The sequence below is a fragment of the Scardinius erythrophthalmus genome (genome assembly GCF_964197995.2).
Source record: "Scardinius erythrophthalmus genome assembly, chromosome: 9".
In the NCBI taxonomy this organism is placed as follows: Eukaryota; Metazoa; Chordata; class Actinopteri; order Cypriniformes; family Leuciscidae; genus Scardinius; species Scardinius erythrophthalmus.
The window spans coordinates 29,904,597-29,930,736 of record NC_138229.1 but is presented as its reverse complement, the minus strand read 5'-3'; the positions used below and the strand labels follow the sequence as shown (position 1 = coordinate 29,930,736).

The 26,140-nt window shown below is 39.6% G+C and overlaps 1 protein-coding gene across 4 annotated transcripts; it reads left to right on the top strand.

Moving 5' to 3' along the window:
• The first annotated feature begins 947 nt into the window (after positions 1-947).
• Positions 948-26,138, top strand: rc3h1b (ring finger and CCCH-type domains 1b). 4 transcript variants are annotated; one of them, XM_081374739.1, is made up of 19 exons: positions 948-1,092; positions 3,200-3,649; positions 3,743-3,863; positions 4,917-5,156; positions 5,970-6,145; positions 6,300-6,500; positions 6,607-6,739; positions 7,275-7,506; positions 7,602-7,841; positions 9,361-9,557; positions 11,203-11,621; positions 13,467-13,622; positions 14,074-14,196; positions 14,317-14,530; positions 15,370-15,460; positions 15,574-15,664; positions 15,747-15,914; positions 16,050-16,144; positions 22,162-26,138. In XM_081374739.1, the coding sequence occupies exons 2-19, from the start codon at positions 3,419-3,421 to the stop codon at positions 22,322-22,324; spliced, it is 3,291 nt and encodes a 1,096-aa protein (XP_081230865.1). In that variant the 5' UTR covers positions 948-1,092; positions 3,200-3,418; the 3' UTR covers positions 22,325-26,138. The 4 variants fall into 4 exon arrangements, with proteins under 4 accessions (XP_081230865.1, XP_081230864.1, XP_081230866.1 ...); XM_081374738.1 differs by having other exon boundaries at positions 14,074-14,220; positions 15,373-15,460; XM_081374740.1 differs by having other exon boundaries at positions 14,074-14,220; positions 15,774-15,914.
• Positions 26,139-26,140: the final 2 nt, after the last annotated feature.

Here is a 26,140-nt window from a genome sequence, read left to right as displayed (position 1 = left end):
CGTTCATCTTATAAATTTCACAATTTCATCATTTTATGTCATAATTTTTATTTATTTTTTGTCTTAATTTAATCTTTATTACATAATTTCGACTTTTATCTCATAATGACTTTTGATGTCATAATTTCCATTTGTATGTTCCAACTGACTTTTATGCCATAATTATGACTTATGCCATGTTTTTTTATCTAATAAAAATGACTTAGTTTGCCATAATTTAATCTGTTTATGTCTAGCCTACTTTTTGTCATAATTTCGACTTTCATCTTATAATGTCTGCCATCATTTCAGTTTTCATGTTCGAATAATGACATTAAGGCTGTCATAATTATGACTTGGTAGGTTCGAATTTCATCTAATATGCCTACTTATGACTTTTTATGTCATAATGTAACTGTTTAATCTTATAAATATGACACTATATGTAAATTTCGACTGTTTATGTAATAATTGTGACTAATTTTCTCATAAATATTAATTTTCTGTCACAATTATGACTCAGTATGTTATAATTTCCACAGTTTTTCTAATGAAAAGCAATTCCATCTGTTTATGTGATAGGCTAACTTTTACTTTTTGTCATAATTTCGACTTTCATCTCATAATGACTTTCTATGTCATAATTTCAATTTTCATGTTCGAATAATGACATTTAGGCTTGGTACGTTAGAATTTCGACTTTTCTTCTAATACTAGTCAACTTTTTTATCGGATAAATATGACTTTAGTATGCAATAATTTGTCATAATTGTGACTTTTTCTAATAAATATGACTTTTCTGCCATAAATATGACGTAGTTTATCAATTTTGACCTTTCTTATAATTATGAAGTGTATGCCATGATTTGCCCAGGCATGATTTTGTGCCGTGTGTTTTCAGCGCGCTGCTCGGCCACAGGGGGCGCCCCGCCACACACTCACTCTTCTCCGCCTCGGTGAACTCGAGCGCTGCCTCTGCTGGTAGTTGTGCGCGAGGAACTCCCGAACTACTTCGGCAACCCGTTATAACGGTCGACATGGCGACCGAGGAAATAACCAAGCGTTTTCTTAAGAAAAGATGAAGATAGCTGATACTCAGTAAAGAATGAGCGAGTGAGTGTGCATTTGTTGTCTTGCGCCTGTGGGATGCAGAACAGCGGGTTTTGCCTGTATATTATGTGTTAGCTTCTGGGTGTGGACCGCACACGGCTGGCTAACGGCTAATCTGGTAGCACGATTGCAGCATTTAGCCGCCCGGCTAGCCTTGTGTAGCTTCGGCTTGAGCTATTTTTCGGTCAGCACGGGGGCTTGATCGGTGGTTCGTCCGTGCAACATCTAGTTTTTGGCGTTGTCTTTGCCAGTAAATTTGATTCAAGCGGTGTATTCGATTGACATAGCAATTTCGTTAGCCAGTTTAACTTAGCTTATTAGCTTAGGTTGCTAAACTGAAAGCTGTGTTTACACGGGCCTCCGTTTACAAAAATAGCCGTTTACAGTAATCCACGTGATTATGTATTTGCATCTATTCTTACCACATGTCATGATTCCGCTGCGGTGTTTTGACAGTCGGCTGGATAATAATCTAGTGTTTTGGTCAGGTTCAGCGGTTGCTGTGTTACATAATCGCGGGATATCTTGAGGTTTAGCATAAACACATCGTATATTTCGCATTTATAACCTCTCAATCTCACGTCAGCACAAATTTGAGTCTGTTTAATTATTTTTCTATGCTTACAATCCCTGTTAGGAATGAAAAGAGGGCGTTTTTGCTGCTAGCGTATTCAGCCCAGATAGACACAAGAGCCAGCGAACATTGTGTTAGCTTGATAGCTAATTGAGATGGACATTGGAGAACACAATATTAATCTGTTAATCAATTTGGATTATTTGTGGCAGGTAAATGGGGTTAATTTTAATACGTGTCTATCAAACGAGTTCATGTAACGCTTATACTTTCAGAATTGCTTAAACTACATGAAGTTAAGTTTATTGACAGACGAGGGTAACGTTAGCCTGTGTACACCACAGGTGAATAGTCTAATTGTAACTAATAGATACTTTTTATAGATAATACTTTTTTATTGTTGTAGTGTTATGTTTAAACATGCTGCGTTATGTAATGAAAAATGCACTGATTTGCATACGTTTCCAGCACACAAATCTGAACATGGGATAAAGCCTGGTTCATTTTGTCATATTAGATTTAAATGTTTTTACTGTGGGAATTTTGGATTTCTTCTCTCTTCATCACTCCGTTTGTCAGACAAAAATACATTTCCATCATGTATTTGAGTGAATAAAATTGTATATAAATCTGGCAAATTATATATGAATAACCCCCTCTGTAATAACATTCAGACTATAGATAGGAAAAAAAAACTGTTAAGTGATCGTTCAACCAAAAATGAAAATGTTGCCATTTTTTACTCCCCCTCAAGTTGTTCCAAACCTGTATGAGTTTCTTTCTTCTGTTGAACACAAAAGAAGATATTTTGAAGATTGCCGGTAACCAGACAGTTGACGGCACCCATTAATTTCCATAGTGTTTTGTTTTCCTACTTTGGAAGTCAGTGGCTACCGTCAACTGTCTGGTTGCCAACGTTCTTTAAAATATCTTCTTTTGTGTTCAACAGAAGAAAGAAACTCATACAGGTTTGGAACAACTTCAGGGTGAGTAAATGGTGACAATTTTAATTTTTGGGTGAACTATCCCTTTAAAGTTTGGTGTATGTAAATGCTTCTGAAGTTGAGATTTCGAACTCAGTGCATTAGAAAAACAAATTTTGAGCAAACAGCTTTTAAAGATAGCTATTGTAATTTAAAAGTCTACAGATGCAATTAGATAAAGTGTAATGGACGCTTAAATGTGTATTTTTGGATGTTTTATTTCCACTAGTCTGAAAGTAATGGAAGTAAAATAGCATGGAAAAACCAAATAAAAACCAAATGGGTTTGCCTGTAGTGTCTTGCCGTAATAATCGCCCAATGTAATATTCCTTGACAAAATTCTTTTCAGAAACTAGGAAAAGACTTTTTAAAGAATGCCATCTTATAATAAATGTTTAAACTAGTCAGACGTGATTGATCTTCAATAAGCCAGTCGGTTACTGTATCTAACTGCATAACTGTGTTGGTTAATGTGTATCATGACAGTTAAGATATTGTTTCCTAATTTCCATATGTGTCAGATTATTTATCAACGGCATCTCTTTTGTTCCAGGTTTCAGGTTTCACACCATGTGATGATCACCCGGGACGTGTGAACTTATTTAAGAACTCCTGTGTTCAGAAGATTTTTTGATTCCAGTGGAATCTTTCATCCCCCCCCCATCTATTATTTCCTTTTTGTTAAATGACACACCCAATCACACATACACCTGCACGCACACCCAGGAGAAGCGCCCCCACCGTTGTTTACATGTAGAACAACCTCGCTACAATGCCTGTACAAGCTCCACAATGGACAGAGTTTTTACTGTGCCCCATATGCACCCAGACGTTCGAGGAGACAGTGCGTCGGCCCATCAGTCTGGGTTGCGGCCACACTGTTTGCAAGATGTGCCTCAACAAGCTTCATCGCAAGGCCTGTCCCTTTGACCAGACGGCCATCAACACCGACATCGAGCAGCTGCCCGTCAACTCGGCCCTGCTACAGCTGGTTGGGGGTCAGGTGAGGCGTTTCGACCGATTTTACCACGCAGCGTAATCGTAGTCTTTCAGATCTCTCACTGTGTGCTTCATTTCATTTGTCTTTTTGTTTCAGGTGCCCAAACAGCAACCTGTGGCGCTCATTGCGTGCCCAGAGGACACCAAGCATTATGATGAGGCTCGGCAGTGCGTTGAGGAGCTGGCCCTCTACCTCAAACCCCTCAGCAGTGCACGAGGTACCTGACATGCTCTCATATGGTCTTTAAAGGGGGGTTACACATTGCATGCCTTTACAATAGGAAGAATCGACAACTCTGTCTGGTCCGCAAACTATGTTTCACAACCAAACACGAGAAGTGACAAGGAAATAACGCTAGATCACACGTGCGTTAGACCGGGATTGTTATTAAAAATGATATACCGCAAGATGCTTGCGGTCCAAATCGTCTGTGCGCTGAAAAGGAGAAAAAGAAAAAAGATTATGGACGAGGAAATGGTTGGGGAGACATGGGGAGCAAGGATTGGAAATAAATAATTTTGCAATGTGCTGCTGTTGCAGCTTTTTAATCAAATGTTTGTGCTTTGTTTCTGTTTGATATAATTGTAAATATATTAAGATACTGATATTGTGGTCTATAACTCCTCCCCGAACATCCCGCTGCCCTGTATCTTGCTCTCTCATTGGCTGCTGGTCATATTTCACACAGCAGGATTTTGAATAGCCGACAGGTCCAGATATTTAGCATGCCAAATATCTCACGGTTTAGATAAATCAGCGATTATCTCAGATCACGTCTTTGATAATTCACACTGCGTGATCGTCACTTGCGTGAACGAGCACCGATTTGCCTCCAATTTCTGGCATTTGTTGGCGATCTCGCAAAACCTGTCAGCATGTGAAAATCGTGCAGTGTGTGAATCGTCATAAAAGATTGATCTTGAGATTTAAAAGTCAATATTGATTCAACATAGTGATGACATGTTTACCTGTTGAAGCTTATACATGTAACATAGTCAAAATGCATCATCTGAGAAGCGCTAATTAAAAGTCACTTTTTTAGTCGAAGATTTTGGCCTTCCAAAACCATTTCGGGAAAACCCGAATTTTTTTATTTTGTAAAACAATAATTTTTGGTTGCCAAAATTACAGTGCATCAATATTATGTATGTTACATAAATAACAACCCCCACCCATCCATATATAGAAGGCAGGGTGAATTTTCATTTAATGCCAACTTTAAGCCAGTATAATGAGCATGACCAAATCATTTTTTTAAATCATATTTTAGGAGTGGGGTTGAGTAATGCTGCTCAGAGCATGCTGAGCCGCCCCATGCAGAGGAAGCTGGTGACTCTGGTGCACTGTCAGCTGGTGGAAGAGGAAGGACGGGTCAGGGCCATGCGGGCGGCCCGCTCTCTGGGCGAAAGAACAGTTACGGAGCTCATTCTGCAGCACCAAAACCCCCAGCAGCTCTCCTCCAACCTGTGGGCTGCCGTGAGAGCCAGGGGTTGCCAGTTCCTGGGCCCCGGTAAGATAACACTTTAAAAACCTATTCACACCAACATAAATGTTTGCCACGGAAATTTTTATTTGATTTGTCTGTACATTCCAGTGCATAAAAAAAAAAAAAACATCTGATGAGTACAAGAATAGAGAGCAAAAGAGTCCTTATGAATTATTCCTCTGCTATGGACCCATTTTCACTTTCCCAGTGTTCTCAAAAGCGGAAGTAGCCATAGTTTGGTATACTTCTGTAGTAGTGAATGGAAAAAACAACAAATGTGGCTTTAAAAAAAAGAGGAAAAATATATTGAGAGATTGATTACCATGGTCAGAAGAGAGAACAATGTCAAAATTTGCTTTTACTACCTTAGCTGTTGTATTTCCATGCCAAGGTAACAGAACACAAAGTACAGTTATTAATGTACATTTAAATAAAAAAATATTTTAGATAGATTTCTGGTGTTAATAACTGTGTAAACACGTCATCACAGTCTGTGAAAATGGTCTATTCATTGTCGCTGATCAAAATAGACTGTTCGTGAACACCATCAAGTCAAATATTTATGGAATGGGATCAAAAGCATGAATCTTATTGGTCAGTTTCATCACAGAGTGATGGAAAAGAGATTAGAACACCTCTCTGCACAACAAAACAAAACAAAATTGTCCATGTCAGTCTAGACAGATAATAATAGTTAAAAAAATTAAATTGTTTATCTCAACAGATTTTCACAGTGAACATTTGTCCTGGTGTGAACAGGCCTTAATTCTTCATTTAACCTATTTGTAGAGTTCTAGTGTCTTATGTCTGCCCTTTTTTATTTTTTTTTATCAACAGCCATGCAGGAGGAGGCACTAAAGCTGGTGCTGTTGGCCTTGGAAGACGGATCCGCTCTTTCTAGGAAGGTTCTGGTCCTCTTTGTGGTCCAGAGACTTGAACCGAGATTTCCTCAGGCCTCCAAAACCAGTATTGGACATGTAGTTCAGCTCCTCTACCGTGCCTCCTGCTTCAAGGTAGCTGTCCTCTATTTTGCACTCGAGTTTGTCTGTAGTTTTTCTTTTGTAATTCAGATCTGATGGGAGTTAATTCATTACCATAACAGCTTATTTGCAATAAGATTAACAGCTGCTGCTCAGAGGTTTCAGTTGAGTCTCTTGTGAATCGTAGGTGACTAAGAGAGATGAGGATTCATCGCTAATGCAGTTGAAAGAGGAGTTCCGCACGTACGAGGCACTTCGGCGGGAACACGACTCTCAAATCGTTCAAATCGCAATGGAGGGAGGGCTCCGCATCGCCCCTGATCAGTGGTCCTCTCTGCTGTATGGAGATCAGTCTCATAAGTCACACATGCAGTCCATCATTGACAAGGTATGACGCCTGTCTGTCTGCACGGCTTGAGAATTTCCTGCATCCTTTCAAATTCCAGAAATAGTATTATGTCTCAGAATAATGGATGGAGATGCTTCTCTTTCAGCTGCAGACCCCAGCGTCCTTTGCTCAGAGCGTGCAGGAGCTGACCATCGCACTGCAGAGGACGGGGGACCCTGCCAATCTCAACCGGCTAAGACCTCACCTCGAGTTGCTCGCTAACATCGACCCCAGTCCAGGTTTGCTAAATGACAGACCAACCCATTATGATGGACTGAGCATATTTGTGTTATACCAGTGGTTCTCAATTTTTATGTCGCACCCCCCTTTAAATCAGTGTTAATTTCGTTGATTTTCATCAACGCCATTTTTTCACAGATTAAAACGAGACCATAACTAAATAAAAACGTTTTTAAATTACAAAAACTAGAATTGAGCTCTTTTTCGCATCTGAATGGACAAATACACACAACTTTATGTATAAATATCAGTTTTGGAGAGTATTCACCCAGTCGGTTATGTCTTTTTAGAACGTAAACCGTTGTGAGAATATCGGATGTGCATTTGGATCCACGCATTCGGTCTTAAAGTGACAGTGCGTAATAAACCTAATGTCGTCATTGCCCTTCATATTTATCAAACAACAAAAGGAAAAGTAAAGCATTCACTGCTCTTTAATAAGGATTAATTATATTTAATTTAACTAAACCCGTTAGATTTCAGCCGACTAAATCTACTGTAGATTTATTTTTGCTTTGATTGGTCTTTATTCAGATGCTCCTCCTCCCACCTGGGAGCAGCTGGAGAAGGGGCTGGTGGCGGTAAAGACGGTGGTGCACGGCCTAGTGGACTTCATCCAGAACCACAGCAAGAAGGGCGCCGACACGCAGCAGCCTCCCCAGCACAGCAAATACAAGACATACATGTGCAGAGACATGAAGCAGAAAGGAGGCTGTCCCAGAGGAGCTAGCTGCACATTCGCTCATTCTCAGGAGGAGCTGGAAAAGTGAGTGACGTTGTAACATCTTGTATGTCAGGTAAAAAAAAAAAAAAAAAACATGCATTATAATGAGAATCTCTTTTGTTATTTTTGCGTTACAGGTATCGTAAAATGAACAAACGTCTTGCTGCGCGAGTGCCCTGTTCCCCTGGCCTGCTGCCTGAGGAGGTGATCCCTCTGGAGCCTGGGCGAAAGGCCCTTACCAACGGCATTGTAGCTGGTCCTGGGACACCTCTTCCTCAGCTCATCCCCAGAGGCTCAGACCCCTCCACGTATGAGCTCTTACTCAAGCCCAAGATGGATGGCTCTAGCCTCAGTGCCCCTGGGTCGCCACCTGACTCGTAAGCAATTGATTTCGTCAACCTTGTTTGACTTCTCGTTCCTTGCTTTTCTGTCATGACTTTAGTATCTGAATTCTTTCGACTCAAACAGCAACAGCAAAATGTTTTATTTTTCCCCAAATTCAGTTCTATTTTATTTTTTATTTTTTTTCTCCAAATTTTTGTTAATTCAAAGTTTACATTTTTCTGAACTCTGCTTTAATGGTTAAAATAAAATTGTAGTAACCAAAAAGCACGAAAATTTAACAACAATAAAAATAATTTTTTTTCCCCGAATCTTTTTCTCTTTTAATTTTTCTCAATTCAATTTTAATGGTTTAATTAAATCTTAATAATCAAAAAGCATGTCTAATTAATTGAATTCTTAACTTTAACAATGTCATTTAAATAATATAATGTTTTCCCCAGAAATTCTTTGTTTTGTTTTAATTTTTCTGTATTTATGATTTAATACAAAATGATCAAAAATGGTGGTAATCAAAGGAAGGCATTAACAGTTCTTTTAAATCGTTTAAAATGTTCTGCACAGCAGAAGTTTAGTGTTAAAATTAAAACATGGGAAAAAAATTGTGCCTATAAAAATATGAAAAATAAAAACATTTATTAATTGTTTTATTATGGGCCAAGCACTGAAGGTTGTATCCATTAGTCGTCTTCCTCCTCTTCTTCTTTTTCTTCTTCTTTCTCTTGCTGCTCCTGCCGCTCTTGAGTCTATGGCAGTCCATAGAACCGTATAGTAAAAAGTTGTGACATTTGGCACTCTGATAGAGGACAGTCTGAACATTAACCATAGCAATTTTGGAGGCTTTAACTCATGTTTTTGCTCAACGTTTAAACCGTAACAACTAGAAACAAATTATTTTCCTCTGATTCCTTGGCTCAAGACGTTTCGATTGCACCCAATGATGTCATTTTCCATCTTGAAAATTTTTCCAACGTTCTGAATTTTCCAATAAACCTACTTTCGAACTCCTCCTAGACCGATGCTCTGATTTTCACAAAAATGTAACTAGATCATCTTTCTACCATGCTGACACAAAAACTCTTAATTTAAAGAAAATTCAAGTTGATTTGTCAAACAAAACTCCCGAACGAATTCGACGAAGAGCATGTCAAAATGGATGTGAGGCTACATCTCTGCTTATAACTTCTGAACAATTTGACCAAAAATCACGAAACTGGTTAAGATTTGGAGCAGCATGCCTATTGTACTGAAACGGGTCTTAGTAGATTACTTTGGTCACGCCAAGACAATAGATACCAATTTTGCCATAGTTTTCTGAACTTCCTGTTTATTATTGTTATTATTTTGAGAGGTACATTTATTTTATTTTATTTTTTTGCCCAAACTTGCCAAATTCTATGACATTCCACATTATAAGGTCAATTCCATTTTTATGTAAGGATTCTGCGATTTTTGTCCACTCATCACTGAATAATAGGGCTTGCAATAGGTTTGGCTTTAACAGGAACAACATGAGTTACCACTGACTCATTTCTGCCTCTTGTTTCTCTTCAGTTTGGATAAATCTGGCTTGACCCTGACACCCCACCCTGTGCCTCACCACAGGGCGGAGCACTTACCCATGCCCAAGCAGGTGCAGGTCGTGCCCAGAGGTGCGCCACAGATGTACTCGCAACAGCAGCCCGAGCTCTTCTACCCAGAGCCAGCCAGACCTGCCTCGGGATCTCAGTATGATACTCAGTACCCACCAGGTTAGTGCATTTGCTCATATGGATGGTTGTCTGAACAGATTACGAATAATGTCATTCATTGGCTCCCGGGATTCTCGAAGGTCTTTAATGCCAGTGTTGCCACCCAGAGTTTCACCAAAAATGTATCATAAAGAAGTTTTCATGTGATACTGTGTCCTAACTAGATCGTATGACTTTAACAGATGAACTCTGTGGCCAGTTGCATAAACTGTTAAGACTAGTCTTACAAGTTAGTCATCCAATTTTATTCTTTAAAATTGTTAATAACTTTTTAAAGTCAGAAACATAAAAACGTAGATTGGTCTAATTTGACTCCGAACAGTAAGACTGATTACCCCTAACTAACTTCTAGTTGATCATACTAGTTCTTAAGACACAGTCTTAACATAATGGCTATGTTTATGCAACTGGCCCTGGGTACTGCCGATCAACCAATCAAAATAAAATGTTAACATGCAGAAGATGATTAAGTGGAATATATATATTTTTTCTTTTATCAGGACGTCCAAGTTGATGACTGTGTTAGCTTGGGGTTTAATGAATAGCTGTAAATGTTTGTTGAGGCAATTAGGCCCATCATAATCCTCAGTTTAATTGCAAATGTATTTATTTGTATAAACGGATCAAAACATTAAATGCTAAAAACTAAAATCAACAGTTGTAAATGCTACAAGTAAATTTAAGCATCACAACATTAAAATGTACAGTATGCATAATAGATATTAATTTAGAGATTTACTAAAGATTACATTTAACAAGGTTATTAAAGTAGTGTTTTTAAAGGTTTACTTTTGAATGAGCATTAGATGGTGATGCAAATGTTTAAAAAAATAGCAGAAATGACAATGAACATTTAAATGTCTAACGTCGGCCGATATAATATATATTGGCTAATAACTGATATGTTACCAATTTATTGTATAATTTGTGACTAGAAATGCATCTAATTTCTTCTAAAGGCCCAACACGAATGTTCGGCACAAACATTTGGTATGATTTCGCATGCGATTTGTCTGTGCACTTGTTGTGATTATTTTATGATTCTTTTTATGTAAAGCACTTTAAATTACCATTGTGTATCATGAAATGTGCTATATAAATAAACTTGCCTTGCCTTGCCTTGCGCAGACCTATGTGTAAAAAATGGCAGAAATACCCTGGTACACAGTGCGCTCCGTGTCAGGACACCTGCTTGTCACGGAGAAGAAAATCAAACACCATTTACATGTTTTCAACCAGCCGTTCATTTTTTTTCTATTTACTGTGGTGTTTATCAAACATGACTAAATTCAAGAATACAGTCAAGAGAGCCGCTTCAGGATTCTTCCTCTGAAATTCAGCAAAATTGTCTGTTCGTGAGCGCCATCAAGTCAAAGTTTTATGTAATGGCAGTGGATCTGTTCATGTCACCAAATGCGAATATTATTGTTTGGCCACTATTCTTCGCAGTGTGATGGAGGAGAGATTAAAACACCTCTCTGTGAAATTGACGGCATGCAAATGCTTGTGTTGGTCTGACCAATTGCTTTAACAGCTGTTCATTCAAATTAAAATGTATTGCATGAAATTTGTGAATGAATACTTGTCTTAGTGTGAATGGGCATTTGGATTTTTCATAATGCTCATAACCTTTGTTTTCTTTCAGGCAACCCATACCCATACCAACCACAGTATGTGTCTCCCCGCTATATCCGTAACCCGCCTCCCCCGGGCGAGTCTGCAGTGCCACCTTACACAGAGCCCTACCAAGGTTACGGCCCAGAAAGCCAATATCAGGGCCACCACTCTGGTCCCCCTTTCTCAGCCCACACCTATGGACCGCCCCCCCATTACAGTCGCAGGCACGGACACTATCCCGCTCCCCCGCCTCCGTTTGCCCCTCCCAGAGACGACTTGGTCAGGATGAGCCCGGTTCCCTTGGACGTTCCCCCGTCTGCTATGCCTCCACCTCCATCAGGAGCTGCAGGTTCTCTGTACCACCCCCAGGAGACGTCATCCAGAGACAGATACCCACCGGACGGGTACTATCCTGCTGGACCGCACCAAATGAGGTCCCACATAAGAGTGAGTTCTGTTCTTCTTAAAGGGGTCATATAATGCCATTTTTGTACAAGCTAATATGATTCTTTAGGGTCTAAATTAAAAGTTTGTAATATACTTTAATAAAAAAATTCTCATTAGTATTGTAAGAAAACACTAATTTTTTCCTGGTCAAAAACAGCTCTGTTTTCAGCACGCCGTTTCAGTGCATGTGTCTTTAAATGATAATGAGCTTTGCTCACCCGCCCCTCTGTTCTGTGCGTACACCGTTTCTAACACAATAACCACGCGTTGTTCATTATAAACGTGGGATTATGAATTATATTGAGAACGTCGTACATAGAAAACATGCCGTAATGTACCCTGAGTGTAAACCTTAGACGCATTCATCGTGAAGCCTGCAGCAAGGTTTGCAAATTTGCAAAGATTAATATAAATATTAATACAAAGGTTAATAAAACATCACACTCACTTCTGGAGGTTCAGCAGGAACACGTTGGTACCGATCCGTTTTTTCTCGTTTGTAAAGCTGTCTGGTGTGAAATGATTCAGCAAACAGGAAAGCGAAGACGATCGTGGGGAATCCCCGTGAGGGAATCCCCGCGTCAATCCTTTGGGCATATCCCTTCAAAAACAAAACTCAGCCACTGCATCTTCAACTGTTCGGATTTAGGAACATCAAAATGACTGCTGTGTTCCTTGTTACACCGAAGAACAATCGCAGACGCCATTCTGCTCATAGACAGCGCTCCAGTGAGGGTATCAACAATGACGCGCGGACTATGATTGACAGCTCGCTCACGAGCGAGGGCGGGTCTGTGTTGAAACGCTGCAGCTGTCAATCACAATCGTGGGAGGGGCGTCCGACCGTGTGACGTCACACGGTCGAACGGCTTGATTTCAGAGAGGGTCAAACATATAAGGAGATTAAAAAAAAACCACTGGATGGATTTTTATCATTTTATGATGGTTGTGTACAGGCACTGCCAACACACATTTCAGTACAATCAACTTGTAAAAGTGCATGTACCATTATATGACCCCTTTAAAGTTTTTGCATGCTAAACAATAGTTTTCCTTGCTTGATATGCATGCATATAACGTTTCAAATAAAGTTGTAGAAATAGGTAAATGAACATGATTATAAACACGCACACACATGCACATATATGTTTGTGGCCATTTTGCTCATGGCCTACAGCTTTGCTTTATCTAAAACGAACATGACAGCAGTATGTAGAGATAATGATTTAAACATATGTAGCACTCTCGTTGCATACTGCTGTCATGTTCGTTTTAGATGAAGCAAAGCTTTAGGCCATGACCAAAATGGCCGCAAATGATATCACCTCACGAAGAATGCAGCTCAAACCGCATTCTCTGATTCATTCATTGACACAATTTGAGTCAGTCAAAAGGATTAATGAAAACCTCTTGAACTTGCTTTTAAGTTAGCGGTTTGAATCAGACTCTGTGTGTTATCCACGCATTGTTCAAAGCCATGACTAAAAGAATCCCTCACTGATTCAAAATGAACCAGAAGTAATTCCTGTGATGTATATTTTAGGTTAATGAGACTTTTATTAGTTGTTAATTTGACAACATGTAATGAATGAATAATAGCACTCTAAAAACATTCAAACACTTCACAAAACATATGAACTAATGTGTTTGTAAATCTTTTCTAGTGATTGTGTAATTTGTTGTCTTAAGTTATTTAAGAAGTACAACTTTTAATTTTAAACAACTTAATTTCTGCCCATTTTTAGGATGTTTTTATACCAGATCATTTACTTAAGTTAACTTGTTGCACTGATTTCCTTAAGCACCTCGAGTCAGTTCAGTTGTTTATATGTTCTCCCTCGGCAGGATCCATACAGCCGCTCTCAGCCCAGTCTGGATGACTTGCATCGCAGGCGCAAGGAGCTGCTTGTCCAGCTGGAGGAGAGAAAGGTCATCTCCCCTCCCCCCTTCGCTGCCTCCCCCACTCCTACACACCCGTTCCCCAACGACTACCCTCAGGAGGTGAGTCCTGAACGAGATCCCCCAATGCTTGCTTGCAGTTATATCATGGATCATGAATATAACATTGAAGCTTATTTTCTCCTCGGAATAAAAAAATAAAAATGATCATTGCAACTTTTTATCTCACAATTCTGCCTTGGAGTTTATATCTGACAATTCTGAAATATGAAATCAATTCTGAATAATGAACTCGAAATTTTGAGAGAAACTCGTAATTGTTGGACAAAAGTCCAAATTGTGAGAATTTGACCTATTTAGCTTATTTTTACTCACAATTACTTTTATTTTTTTTATTACGTGGCAGAAGTTGCTAGATGTAAACTTGCAGTAGTGAAAATAAAGAATTGTGAGATTAAAAAGTTTTATTTTTTTAATCCGTGCTGGAAACAAGCCTCCATAATATAATGCTCAACATTGCTCTTTGTAAGTTTTGAATTCTGAATGTCTGCAGTATTTGGAGGACGGCTCTAAAGCCTTTGGAAGTCGGGAGCCGGACTATGCTGGGCAGTATTCCCCGTGGTCATGTGACACCATAGGATCATACATTGGCTCCAAGGATGCTAAACCAAAAGATGTCAGTAATGCTGTGGAGATGATGGCAAGTGATCTACATCACACTTTGTGTTTCCACACATCAACTGAGACTGTAAGTAATGGGTCTTATTGGTTTCCTTCCTGTACTCTCCTACAACAGAATGCAGAGGGAAAAGTTCTGCGTGAACCTCCACTGGACACCCAGCGGCGCTCCGCGGAAGCCAAAGACGACGATCCCATCATTCCCTTTGGTCCTCTGCCCACAGTGTCTCCTTTTGGTGCCATTTCACGTACCTCTAAAACGGGTTACCAGACCACTGGGCCTGTACAGGCCATGGCGTCCTCACAGGTCTCGGGCTCCAAACACATGACAGGTGACTGGAGATCTTTATAATAGTCATACATAGGGATGGAAAGGTGCAATTAACAATTCTTAGTACTTTTAAGTACATTTGAATGGAAGCTTCCACCATAGAATTTTTAAAAACAATAAAAACCTTTTTTCTCACAATTGATATAACATGATGTGAAGTCGCAATTGCAAGTTATAATGGCAGAATTGTGTAATATAAACTCACAGTTCTGATTTTGAGTTATACACTCTCAATTGCGAGTTGAAAAGTCCAATTCTGGGGGGAAAAATGACTTTTTTTCTCAAAATTTCGAGTTATCTCACAATTCTGACTTTATAACTCGCAATCGCGACTTAATATCACGCGATTCTGAATTTATAAGTTGTTATTGTGACTTTATACCATGCAATTGAGAGATAAAAAGTCGCAATTACCCTTTTTTATTTATTTTTATTCCATGGCGGAAACAAGTTTCCATACATTTGTGATTTTGTTTTGACCGATTCATTTAAAAACTGCTCATATTTCGTTCATGGAATACTATTGGAGTATTTCAGTATGGTCTGCCTTAGTGAAAGTGTTCAGAAGTTCCAGCGCTGTTCACTAAAAAAGATCACCATAAAAAAAAAAGTAAACTGATTTGAATACAAAAATAATTGTTATTTCCCAACCATAAAGCAGGAGTGATGTTCTTCCAGTCTTCAAGAATGATCAGTAGAGATCAGAATTTGATTCAACTGACTTCGTACAACGCTACACCTATTATCAATGAATAATGATGTGATCATGTGACCGCTCCTGTAGACTTTCTTGTTCAGCAGTTGTAGTTTTATTTTTGGTAAAGTTTGTTTTCCTCTCAGCAGACTATCCGTATGGAAGCCACAGCGGATGGGGCGGAACGTCGTACCCTCAGCACCAGAGCATCAACTCTCAGGGACACTTCAGCGAGCGGTACTTACACTTGCCTTTTACAATTCCAGAACAGTGTCGATCTCGTCACTGAAATTACTAACAAAAATGTTAAAAGAATATTGAGCATTGTTTTTTTCCCATGTTTTTGCCAGTCTGCCCATGTCTGCCCCTGAACGCGAGCAGCTCAAGATTGAGCTCCAGCAAGTCAACCAACAGATCAGTCAGCAGACCCGCGGGATGGAGGTGTGTTTGAAATCTCTGTCTAAATTCATGACTCACAACTAAAAACTTTGGTCTTATGGTCATTAATATGAATATCTGCCAGGCTGCCAGTAACTCCATGCTCCTGCAGAGGGAGGCGTGCGCGCTGGCGTCTCAGCCCGCGGCCGGGGGGAAGTGGTCTTCAGGTGGCACTGTGTCCAGTGAGCAGCTCAGCATGGAGCTTCATCACGTAGAGCGAGAGATCGGAAAGAGAACCCGAGAAATTGCCATTGTGAGTGAAACAGTCACTGTTAGTGAAACAGGAAATGTATGGTATCAGTTATGAGTGTTTTTGTGAGGTTATTTTTTTGTTGAAGTGCTCATTCATACTAGTATGAGCTCACTGAAGCTGTTTTTATGATTGAAGGAGAACCAGGTGGCCCATGAGTACAAGCTGAAGGCCACTGAGAACGGGCAGCCTGACCATAAAGCCCAGCTGGAGGAACTCTCTTTAGCACTGGGGTGAGTGAGGACACTTGTTTACTAGCTATTTAAGGAGCCATTTACTCAATGTGTTTTTTCATTCCACTACACTACTTTTCTGTTGTTATTCTACGCAAGCATGCAGTAGACAGACATGTGTGACCGTTGTGTTCGCATCTTTTGCAGCGGTTATTAAAGTTTGTCTACATAAACTTTGAAACCAGAAGTTTGGTGCAGCTTAGGCTCCAATCGTGATAATGTGGTGTGTGGTAATATGTACATAAATGTTACGTAATGTGTACGTTCTCTTATGATATAAGTACTGATACCAACCCTGTTTTTTGAGATAAAGTTGGAGTTAATGCAAGTGAACAAAAATATAAATGATATTGTTAATTCTTATTTAATTAATTTATTAATCACCAATATAGTCAGTTAATTATTTCTTATATTTTTAGATTAGTTAGTTATCAAAATAATTATTTGCAGTCCTAATTGGAGCTATTATTTTTTTTATGTACTGTAGTCTGTATATTTATAAATATGTGTATGTATGTATATACACCGGCCACTTTATTAGGTAGACCTTGCTAGTACCAGGTTGGATACATTTTGCCCTCAGAACTGCCTTAGTTCTTTGTGGCAGAGATTCAACAAGATGCTGGAAACATTCCTCTTTGATTTTGGTCCATATTGACATGAAAGCATCACTGCAGATTTGTCGGCTGCACATCCATGATGAGAATCTCCTGTTCCTCCACATCACAAAGAGATCTGGTGACTGTGGAGGCCATTTGAGTTTAGTGAACTCATTAGCCCCTTTTACACAGACAGTCTTTACTGGAAAGTTACCGGTAAGAGATCATGTATGAACAGGACCTTTTCATAAATACCGGTAAATAGGTTCTGGCAATTTACCAGTAAGGGAAGTTGTAACATTACTAGGGGCTGGGCGATATGGAGCAAAAAATATATCTCGATATATTTTGCTATATCTCGATATACGATATATATCTCGATATCTTTACAGGAAAAAGAACCCCCCAAAAACTACTGCAAAAACAAATATGCCAAATACCACAAAGTCTTTTTTATTGAAGTGCAAAGAGGTAGGCAGTTCACATAGGAACAAGTGCTTCTGCAACATTTTTAAATAATATATTTTTTTTATTCTTTATTTTTATAATTAAAACTAACATCAAGTATGATATTTTTTTACTTTGAGCAATTCTGGAGCTATAATTGACTCTAGGAGCATATAAAACAAAACAGCTCCTTGGAAAAAATGAAATGTAATATTGTAGTACTTATAAATAAAGGTTTATTTTAGTTCAGATTAACATTTGAGGCAATTGTATTCATAATGTCAAAATAAAACTGACGTAATGTTACTTGAAGGCATTATAGCCTACTATTCCTGCCAAACCTCCATGGTTGCAGTTAGTGTTACTACAGTAAATCCATAGTGAATGTTGCAGATCTGTGGACACTGGATAGTTCATTCATGGCACAATGTTTCTCCTGGTTTCCACGTCAGCGCTGTTTGATCTGTTAATAACGGAGAAATGTGAATGTTTCTCATAGGGCTGCACGTTTTCAAGTTTTTCATTAACCGTTAACCGAGGCCCTTAGCAGTTAATACTCGGTTAACCATAGTGTGCGCGCCGCAACCCCGAGATAGGCGTAATTTGCGGGTGGGACATGTCCCCACCACTATTTTCTAAGGTCGATATTGTCCTCACCACTTTTGAAACATCTCGCGGCACGAATAACAATACAAATAAACAAAACATCTCCAGTTAACTAGCAGAGCATGCATTTCGTTCGTTTTTTTTTTTAGGCGATCTAGCGCTGAAATGTTTTTTTTTTTTTTTTTATCAAGTGATCAAAGTGCTCGTTGCCGCTGCGATCGAGAAGGGTCTTGTAAAACGTGCTGAGGTATTATTAATTCGTGGCCACGAAATAATTCACCTGAATATTCACCAATTCACAAAAAATAGGTCTTTAGCATTCACTAATTAATAGTATCAAACTGTTTTTGGCCACGTTGTAATTCGTTAAATCAAAATGAGGGAGGGAATTAGTTCAACGTGTCCACGATTTATTAAAACGAGGGAACAAATAAGTCGTCGTAACAACTAATTATTTAGATCAGTGGAGAGGGTGCATAAGAACAAACAGTGAGAGAGCCCCGGCCGCGCGCACTCTCACCGCCTTCAAGCAAGAGCGCTGTTTTGCTCTCTCTCCCTCGCGCATATCAACACAATAGGAAAAGGTTGGAAGACCGATTGTGTTTTATAGATTAGTAGTTTGTTCATATAAAGTGTTTGATTAGCAAGTACATGTTTAGGAAATGCATAATACAAATTGTATGGGTTAATGTAACGGTAAACAGACTCTGCGGGTAAAACTGTGGTGATGAAACTGCGCATGCGCGGGGTAAAACTGCTGGGGTAAAGCTCTGCAGACAGATATTATTGTGCTGCGATCAGTGGCGCGGATACAATGTTTGTTTCTGGCTCGCGCACAGCCTTCACTCTCGGACGCGCGCTTTCTTTGCCCGCTTCATATTAGAAAACTGGTCTAGCGGTCTCTGGTGGTGCAAAAATGTATTACAACTAAATTCAATGCACGCCATTGACGCCACTTAACCGAGCAAAATGTTTCACTCGGTTACGCAATTTTTAACGGTTAATCGGTTAACCATGGACACCCCTAGTTTCTCACTAGATCTAGCAGCGATGTTATTACTTCTGTGGCGAATTCAAATGCTTTCTTTACTGGATCTCTTATTAGCGCCGTGTAGTAACAGTGTCGCATGATCACGATTGGCTCGCGCTGCTTTGGTCCAAACTGATAAACGGTCCTTCAACCACATAATAACGAGCAGTTTCGTTCCGCTTACATTACGTTTGCCATTTGATGTTGGGCAATGTTGTGGTCGCGCCGGCGTCTCTTACATTATGAGCGCGCTTGCCACGAGCAATGCGCCTACATTTGAAATAACGACATTTTTATAAATATAAACAATATATACAATATGTCACAATCCATATCGTGTTTAAAAAATATCTCGATATATTTTAAATATCGAGATATCGCCCACCCCTAAACATTACCAGTAAATTACCGATAATGTGCTCTGTGTGAACGCAGAATGAATCAATGAATCATATGTGCCGGTATGATCAACGTCAGAACGTGCTGACGTAAGAAGTCTGCTTTGGGCCAATCATAAAGCTCTTATGGAGATGACTGTTTACAGTAAGCTTTTTAATAGTTTTTCTATTTAAATATGTACAAGATGATCACATTTGACCGTTTTTTCAACGCGCTGCGCTCGAGGCCCAGCCTTCTTTTCCATCCATTCGTTGCGGATACTATTATGCGCGTCTTGCGTTTTTAAGAGCAAAAATGCGTTCTGTTTGATCATCCCCTAATGCCTGTCACTCAGACGTCAAATTGAACAGAGAGTGAAACTAAAGCGCTTCTCATGTGGGCGAATGAAGAGAACGGCACGGCGTTTAAAGATCACTTCCGAAGATTGACATCACAGAATTTACCGGTATTTTGGAGCTGATGTGTGAATGGTTTGTTACCGGTAAAAAGCCAGAATGCCGTTGCTTACATGAACAGCATTTTTGTATTTTTACTGGGATTGGCAAGTCATTCTGCCAATTTTACAGTAATTTAACAGGATTGCTGTGTGAAAGGGGCTATTATCATGTTCAAGAAACCAGTTTGAGGTGATTTGAGCTTTTGTGACATGCGTATTCAAGGTTCGACGTGTTGTGTGTTCAGAGATGCTCTTCTGCAGACCTCGGTTGTCACGAGTGGTTATTTGAGTTTCTGTTGTCTTTCTATCAGCTGAACCAGTCTGGCCATTCTCCTCTGACCTCTGGCATCAACAAGGCATTTTCACCCACAGAACTGCTGCTCACTGGATATTTTCTCTTTTTCTGCCCATTCTCTGTAAACCCTAGAGATGGTTGTGAGTGAAAATCTCAGTAGGTCAGCGGTTTCAGAAATACTCAGACCAGCCTGTCTGGCACCAACAACCCTGCCAAATTCGAAGTCACTGAAATCACTTTTCTTTCCCATTCGGATGCTCAGTTTGATCATCTCGACTATGAGTGCGTCTCAATCAGCTCCCAAGGCTCCCTAGGTCGTGAATCAGTATATCGTGTACACTAATTTGGGAACTGGTAAGGACCCTGGCTCACTACACATTGGGACACTGATTTCCAGCGAAATGACAACATCCTTATTGTATAACATCACTGCTGGTATTTATGAACAACAGCAGAACTGTTATCTTTCTCACATTTATTTTTAAAATGATATTTAAAGCACATTGATAAATACTTTGCTTGTTACATATTTGTGCAACATTTTAGCTTTGAATTTATTATAAATGTTAGATAGATTATGTTGATTACCTTTCTAGCAATGTATGTTTATGCTGAAATCAAATTTGATTAATGGTTTGTATTTAAAAAAACAAAACAAAAAAAACATCTATTGTGTGTCATAATGTGTAGTTAGTTGGCTTATGTGATTTGTTTCGTGCTTCAGAACTTAAGGGAACTAAGGGAACCTAGTGAGCATCAATGCTCCCTGTTTTTCACAGGGCATTGTGGGACTTCAGTGCAGTGTGCACTGATAGGATTTCGCGATTGAGGCCCTTAAAATGCCCGACTCTCTGATCAGTGCCCTGACCAATGAACTTGAGAGCTGATTGAGACACACCCCATGTCTTCATGCCTAAATGCACTGAGTTGCTGCCTTATGATTGGCCGATTAGATAGTTTTGAGTTAACAAGCAGTTGAACAGGTGTATTTAATAAATTACATCATATAGACTTAAAATTAGGGTTGAAACAATGTCAGCTTAATAATGTGGAATGTGTTGATCCATTGCTCAGTTTATGTTCATCCCCAATCCCAAGTTATGTTTCTAACTAAACAGGAGTCCATAGAGCAGATGCTAATAGCTAGTATGGCAACATCGCTTAATACGGTTGCATAATGCAGCATTATGTTTTAGTTTTTTTTGTGAGTGTGACAACCGCATTCTATAACTGAACTGACACTTGCACATCTTCAGGACTTACAGATGCATTCTCTGCAAACCCAAGCTGTATGAACAGAGCGCCACTGGACCGCTAGTTGTCTGCTACGTCATGTAATGCGAAAGACGCTGTATAATAATGTGAAAGATGCTGTATAATAATGTTAATAAGTTCTGTGTTAATCATGAGCAGTTAATTTTAAGCTATGAACAAATAATAGATTAATCAATTATCAAAATCCAGCCATAGTTTGAACGGTCTCCATTCTACACCTTTACCTTGGCATTGTTACTTGTCAGGCTCTGCAGTCTATTCCCTTAAAGGGATAGTTCACTTTGAAATTAAATTTTGGTATGTTTTAGCTTACCTCAAGGGCATCCAAGATGTAGGTGTCTTTTTTTCCGCAGTAGTTTCAATTTTGATATTTTTAGGTCAAACCGTTCTTGTCTGTCAGTCATTTAATGCAGGTCTATGGTCACTGTCTCAAAGAGCATGCACAGAGTTCAAATTAAAACAATTCTCCATCGTCCAAATTAAACAATTCCCCATCGTAAGAACACATTGATGGCCTAAGACACGAAACGAGCGGTTTGTGTGAGAAAACGAACAGTATTTATATCGTTTTTACCTCTTATACACAGCACACGTCACACACCAGGATGCGCGCGCGCCCTCAGATCACTTGGACGTGGCTGTGTATAAGAGGTAAAAACGATATAAATACTGTTCGTTTTCTACCTAAAAATATCAAAATTGAAACTACTGCGGAAAAAAAGACACCTACATCTTGGATGCCCTTGAGGTAAGCTAAAACATAGCAAAATTTAATTTCAAAGTGAACTATCCCTTTAAGCTGCCATCAGCAAAGACCTACAACAGCCTCTTTTGTTGTGTTTTCCTGTTGCTGTTAGCCAGTAGGCATGTCTGAATGTTTCCACAAATACACTTATTCTCTCTCTTGTCTGTTCCCCTTCTCTCCAACAGCGAGGTGTCTAATGGATCCAGTGGCATGAAGCCAGCCAGTAGTATGGGTGGATCTATGCTCTCGCTGGCCAATAAGACGTCGTCTCTCTCCCTCTGCTCCGCTGACCAAGCGGCGAGTAGCTCAGACCTTCAAAAGAACGGGGTCGTTCACTCTTGCTCTTAAGAGTGCATTCACACACCTACACACACACATATACGCAGACAACCTCTCCAGAGGTCGATCTTCCTCCTCGGAGGGCTTTGAAATTTGTCTCTTGACTAATTCAACCAGTTTCAAGAGTTTTTGCAAGATGCGTTTTTAATAATCAGACGGAGCTGATATGAGGGACACACACGAACACGCGCACACACCTGCATGCTGCTACATGCATGCACGACACAAACTTCTCTGTTGTTTTATTTAGAAAATGAGCAGTATCTGCCGTGATATAAATTTTCTTTCTTTTTGTTCTGTGAATGAGCTTTTTGTTTTAATGACTTCTCATCGCCTGGAAACCAGGGCATCTGAATAATGCTTACTTTGTTGTGTTCCCAGTATATCAAGAAAGGACAGTCGACCCAAAAGCTAGCACAGACAGGACGACGCAAACTAGTGGAATACAAACGAGAATCGAACGCGCTATTTGTAGCATCGGGGCAAGTCGCTGATTTGCGACGGTGCGGCCGGGACTCTGTCGAAACGTTCCAACTCCCTGGATCTCTGCAGCCTTGAATATGATCTGACTCACCAGGTTTAAAGTAGCATGGAGAACCTTTTATGAATCCATTTTTATGGACCGTTAACACGGGTCTCCTCACATGACGCTCGACCGTGGCAGTATATCGCTGTAAGGCAGTTCGATTGGGCTCTGGATGACACAAGGGCGACGAGAGAGATGATATATCTTTATATATAAATATAGAATCAGTTGTCAGGTTTCATTTAATCAATGGTTTGGCTATATAACTGTTAAGGAATTTGTAAATGTGTGGGGACACGTATCTAAAGCATTCTGTTTTATAGAATGCGAACAGATGTCTTTAAAAAATGAGCACTTTTTTCCATGTTTTCCATGAGTGTGTGCTTTTTAGTCGAGGAGGTGCAACACTTCACTTCCCTTGTGTTCTTCAGAGCTCTGTGGTCAGGATGATTTATGTTTCTCCCAGTGCCACAGTCTTCGTAAGATTACAGCCTATTAGGAAATGATTTCATCAGTTTTCCCTAACTTCTGTGAAGTTGCATATTTGGCTCTCCTGGTCGAGTTTGCATATTCGGGTCTCGCCACTAAATTGCTGCAAAGAAATACACCAGGGTGCGTAGTTTCAACAACGCCGGGTCCCGTAGCGCTGAACGAGTGCGTTCCGGTTTTGACACTCGGAAATTTGCTTTGGTGAGAAATTTGTTAAAGGGATGGTTAAACCAATAATAAATTATGTTGTCGTCAACTCATGCCGTTCCAAACCTGTATAACAAGATGTTAAAAAAAGGACAAAAATGGGTGTTCCACAGAATAATGTCTGCAGTCATGCAGGTTTTGAAAGACATCTTTTGGCTTAACTATCCCTTTAAATAAAAATCCAGACAGATGTTCATTATAGATGAGCTATTTAATGTCTTTTAAGTTTCCTCTTTCTCTTTATAAACTCTAAATTAGTTTGGAATCAACTCTAGACGATTAGAGCCGATTATGAATTTCTGTAGAAATGAGACGAGCAGAATTTAATGCGACTCGAGCGTTGCGTGAATCGAGGCCCATTGAGTTCATCAACCTGCTTCGGCTTAAACCTGTTTTTACACAGCGACCGTTTCCAAACAAGGCCCCGTAATTGAAGAGAACGAGGATTTGAAGTCTGAAGTCTTCCTATAGTGATGACATTCTTCACGTGTGACATTTTGTTCTAGTCTCTTGAGACCGACTATGATATACAGCTCCAATTTTGGGTGCAACCTCTTAACGTGTAATCTTTTGTGGTTTTTGTGCTATACCCGTGGTGATATAGATGATTTCTCTTATTACGATGACTCGTAGTCACGGTCATTATTTGATGTTCTTGCTCGTGAAAGAGCACACGCAGCCTTTTTCAAGCACTCGTCGAGGTGTGCCGACGCGCAGAGATCGAGGTTCAAACTTAAAACTCGCACTCGCTGAGCAAATTCTCCAGGATGGCGTCTTTCTCCATGCTAAATTTGTTACCTCCTCCCTCTCCTCGACAAGGAAACCGAATTCTCGTAGCGATTCCGTTTCATGCTGTTGAAGATCTCGTGAATTAGTTGAGGCTTTGCCTGATCTGAAATGCGCCAACGTAGCGTTAGCTTACGAGTTTCCCGCTTGTTTCCTTTCTGGTGAATCTGACGTCAGGCTAGATCTTTCCACCTTTGTTGTAGCACAATTATTAAAGTGAAACTCATAAGAACATGCCATGTCACATTTCACCCAAAAACGTAGATAAAGAAAACATGTTTTTGTTTTGTTTGTGGCATTTTCATGACAATCAAGCACAGCTACCTCCCCAAATTCGACACGCATGGAGAATTGTACTTGATTTGAATGAAAATGTAAATGAAAATAAATTGTGGTTATTTTGAGATGAAATATGTTCCAGGCGTGTTCTCGTCAGGTTTCAGGAGATTCACCCAGAGATGTACTTCACTTTCTAGATATTGCTCACAAATATGTGCCACCTCAAAGTTTTAGGAACATTAACACCGGGAGGATTTATGCGCTCAGAGAATTCCATTTATATTTATACAAGGGGGGAAAAAACAATTGCTCACTGCTTAAAAAGTGAGCAGGAGGCGTTTAAATCCAGCGGCTCATCTTGACGAGGCGTGTGAACGTGACTAAGAATAGTTGAATGGTGAGGCTTTTACACAGAGGTGAGGATTTCTGTTTATTTTCCTCCTCCCAGCTGTTTCCCATACAATTTTTAGGAGCTTGGCGAACACGCTCCTGTCACCGGTTCGGTTAGCATTGGGTTTTCTTTCGTTTTTGTTGGGCGCGAGCGTTCTGTTTCGCAACGCTAATCGCTGCTACGTCAGCGTTTGGCAGGTGTGTTGAGATTTCTTTGGCTTTCACAGAGTGCCCAGAGCTGTGCGACGGTTAGCGTTCTCCAGTGATGCACTGCCAGGATGCCGCCTCTATTTGAATCTTTGGATTGTATGGGAATGTGCTATCTTGTATTTAATATTTAGCACTTGCTTGGGTGCTGTAGAACTTTTTTTTTCCCTTCCAATGATCAGTGATCTCACTGAGCGTATTACTACGGGCGTGGATATTTGTTTTGTTTGTTTTACAAATCGTCAACCATCCACACATTGCAACTTATGGGAAACGACTCAGTCAGGCTCATTTACAGTTTTGTGCACGAGGTTCTTTTTCCTCAAGAAAGAAATTGCAGAATAATGTGATTTTCTTTGAGAATGGGTCTGTTCCTAATGGATGATATTCATTTCTCTGCCTGGATCGTGTCTGTTTTGAACAGACCTGTTGAATTCATTTAAATGAAATGCAAATTAACTCATTTTGAACCTTATAACACTGTTATGGCTGTCTTTATTTTTTGTCGTTTTGTTTTATTCCTAACTTTTTGGGAAATGTAATGGCTTTTTTATGATTACTTCCAAGTTGTCTTGTAAAATCTCTTAAATTAAGGTACAGGCTCAATTTCAACAAGGAAAGGTTTTATATATAAATATATATTATACTCCATTAAGGAATGTTTAGAACCATCTTACTCCAATGTGGATGTAGCCATTATTACGCCATTTTATGACTTTGTAAAAGAATTCACTGTGTGAAAATTGGTTTGCATTTTTGTATAATACAATCTGCTTTTTGTTTGTTTAAAAGGAGAGGGAGGTGAAACTGGATATTAGAGGACAAGATTTAAATAAAAAATAATTTAACAGAACCTGTGATATTGAAAAGAAAATGTAACTTGTGTACAACGATTCTAAATGAGAGGGATGGAATAAACAATATTGGTAACACTGCTATAA

What these genes read in the sequence shown, in the direction of transcription:
- rc3h1b (XM_081374737.1), top strand. Translation starts at nt 3,419, where the DNA reads ATGCCTGTACAAGCTCCACAATGGACAGAGTTTTTACTGTGCCCCATA. An exon ending in TAACATCGACCCCAGTCCAG is followed by an intron (nt 6,740 to 7,274) that starts GTTTGCTAAATG and finishes GTCTTTATTCAG; the next exon opens with ATGCTCCTCCTCCCACCTGG. An exon ending in CCTGGGTCGCCACCTGACTC is followed by an intron (nt 7,842 to 9,360) that starts GTAAGCAATTGA and finishes GTTTCTCTTCAG; the next exon opens with TTTGGATAAATCTGGCTTGA.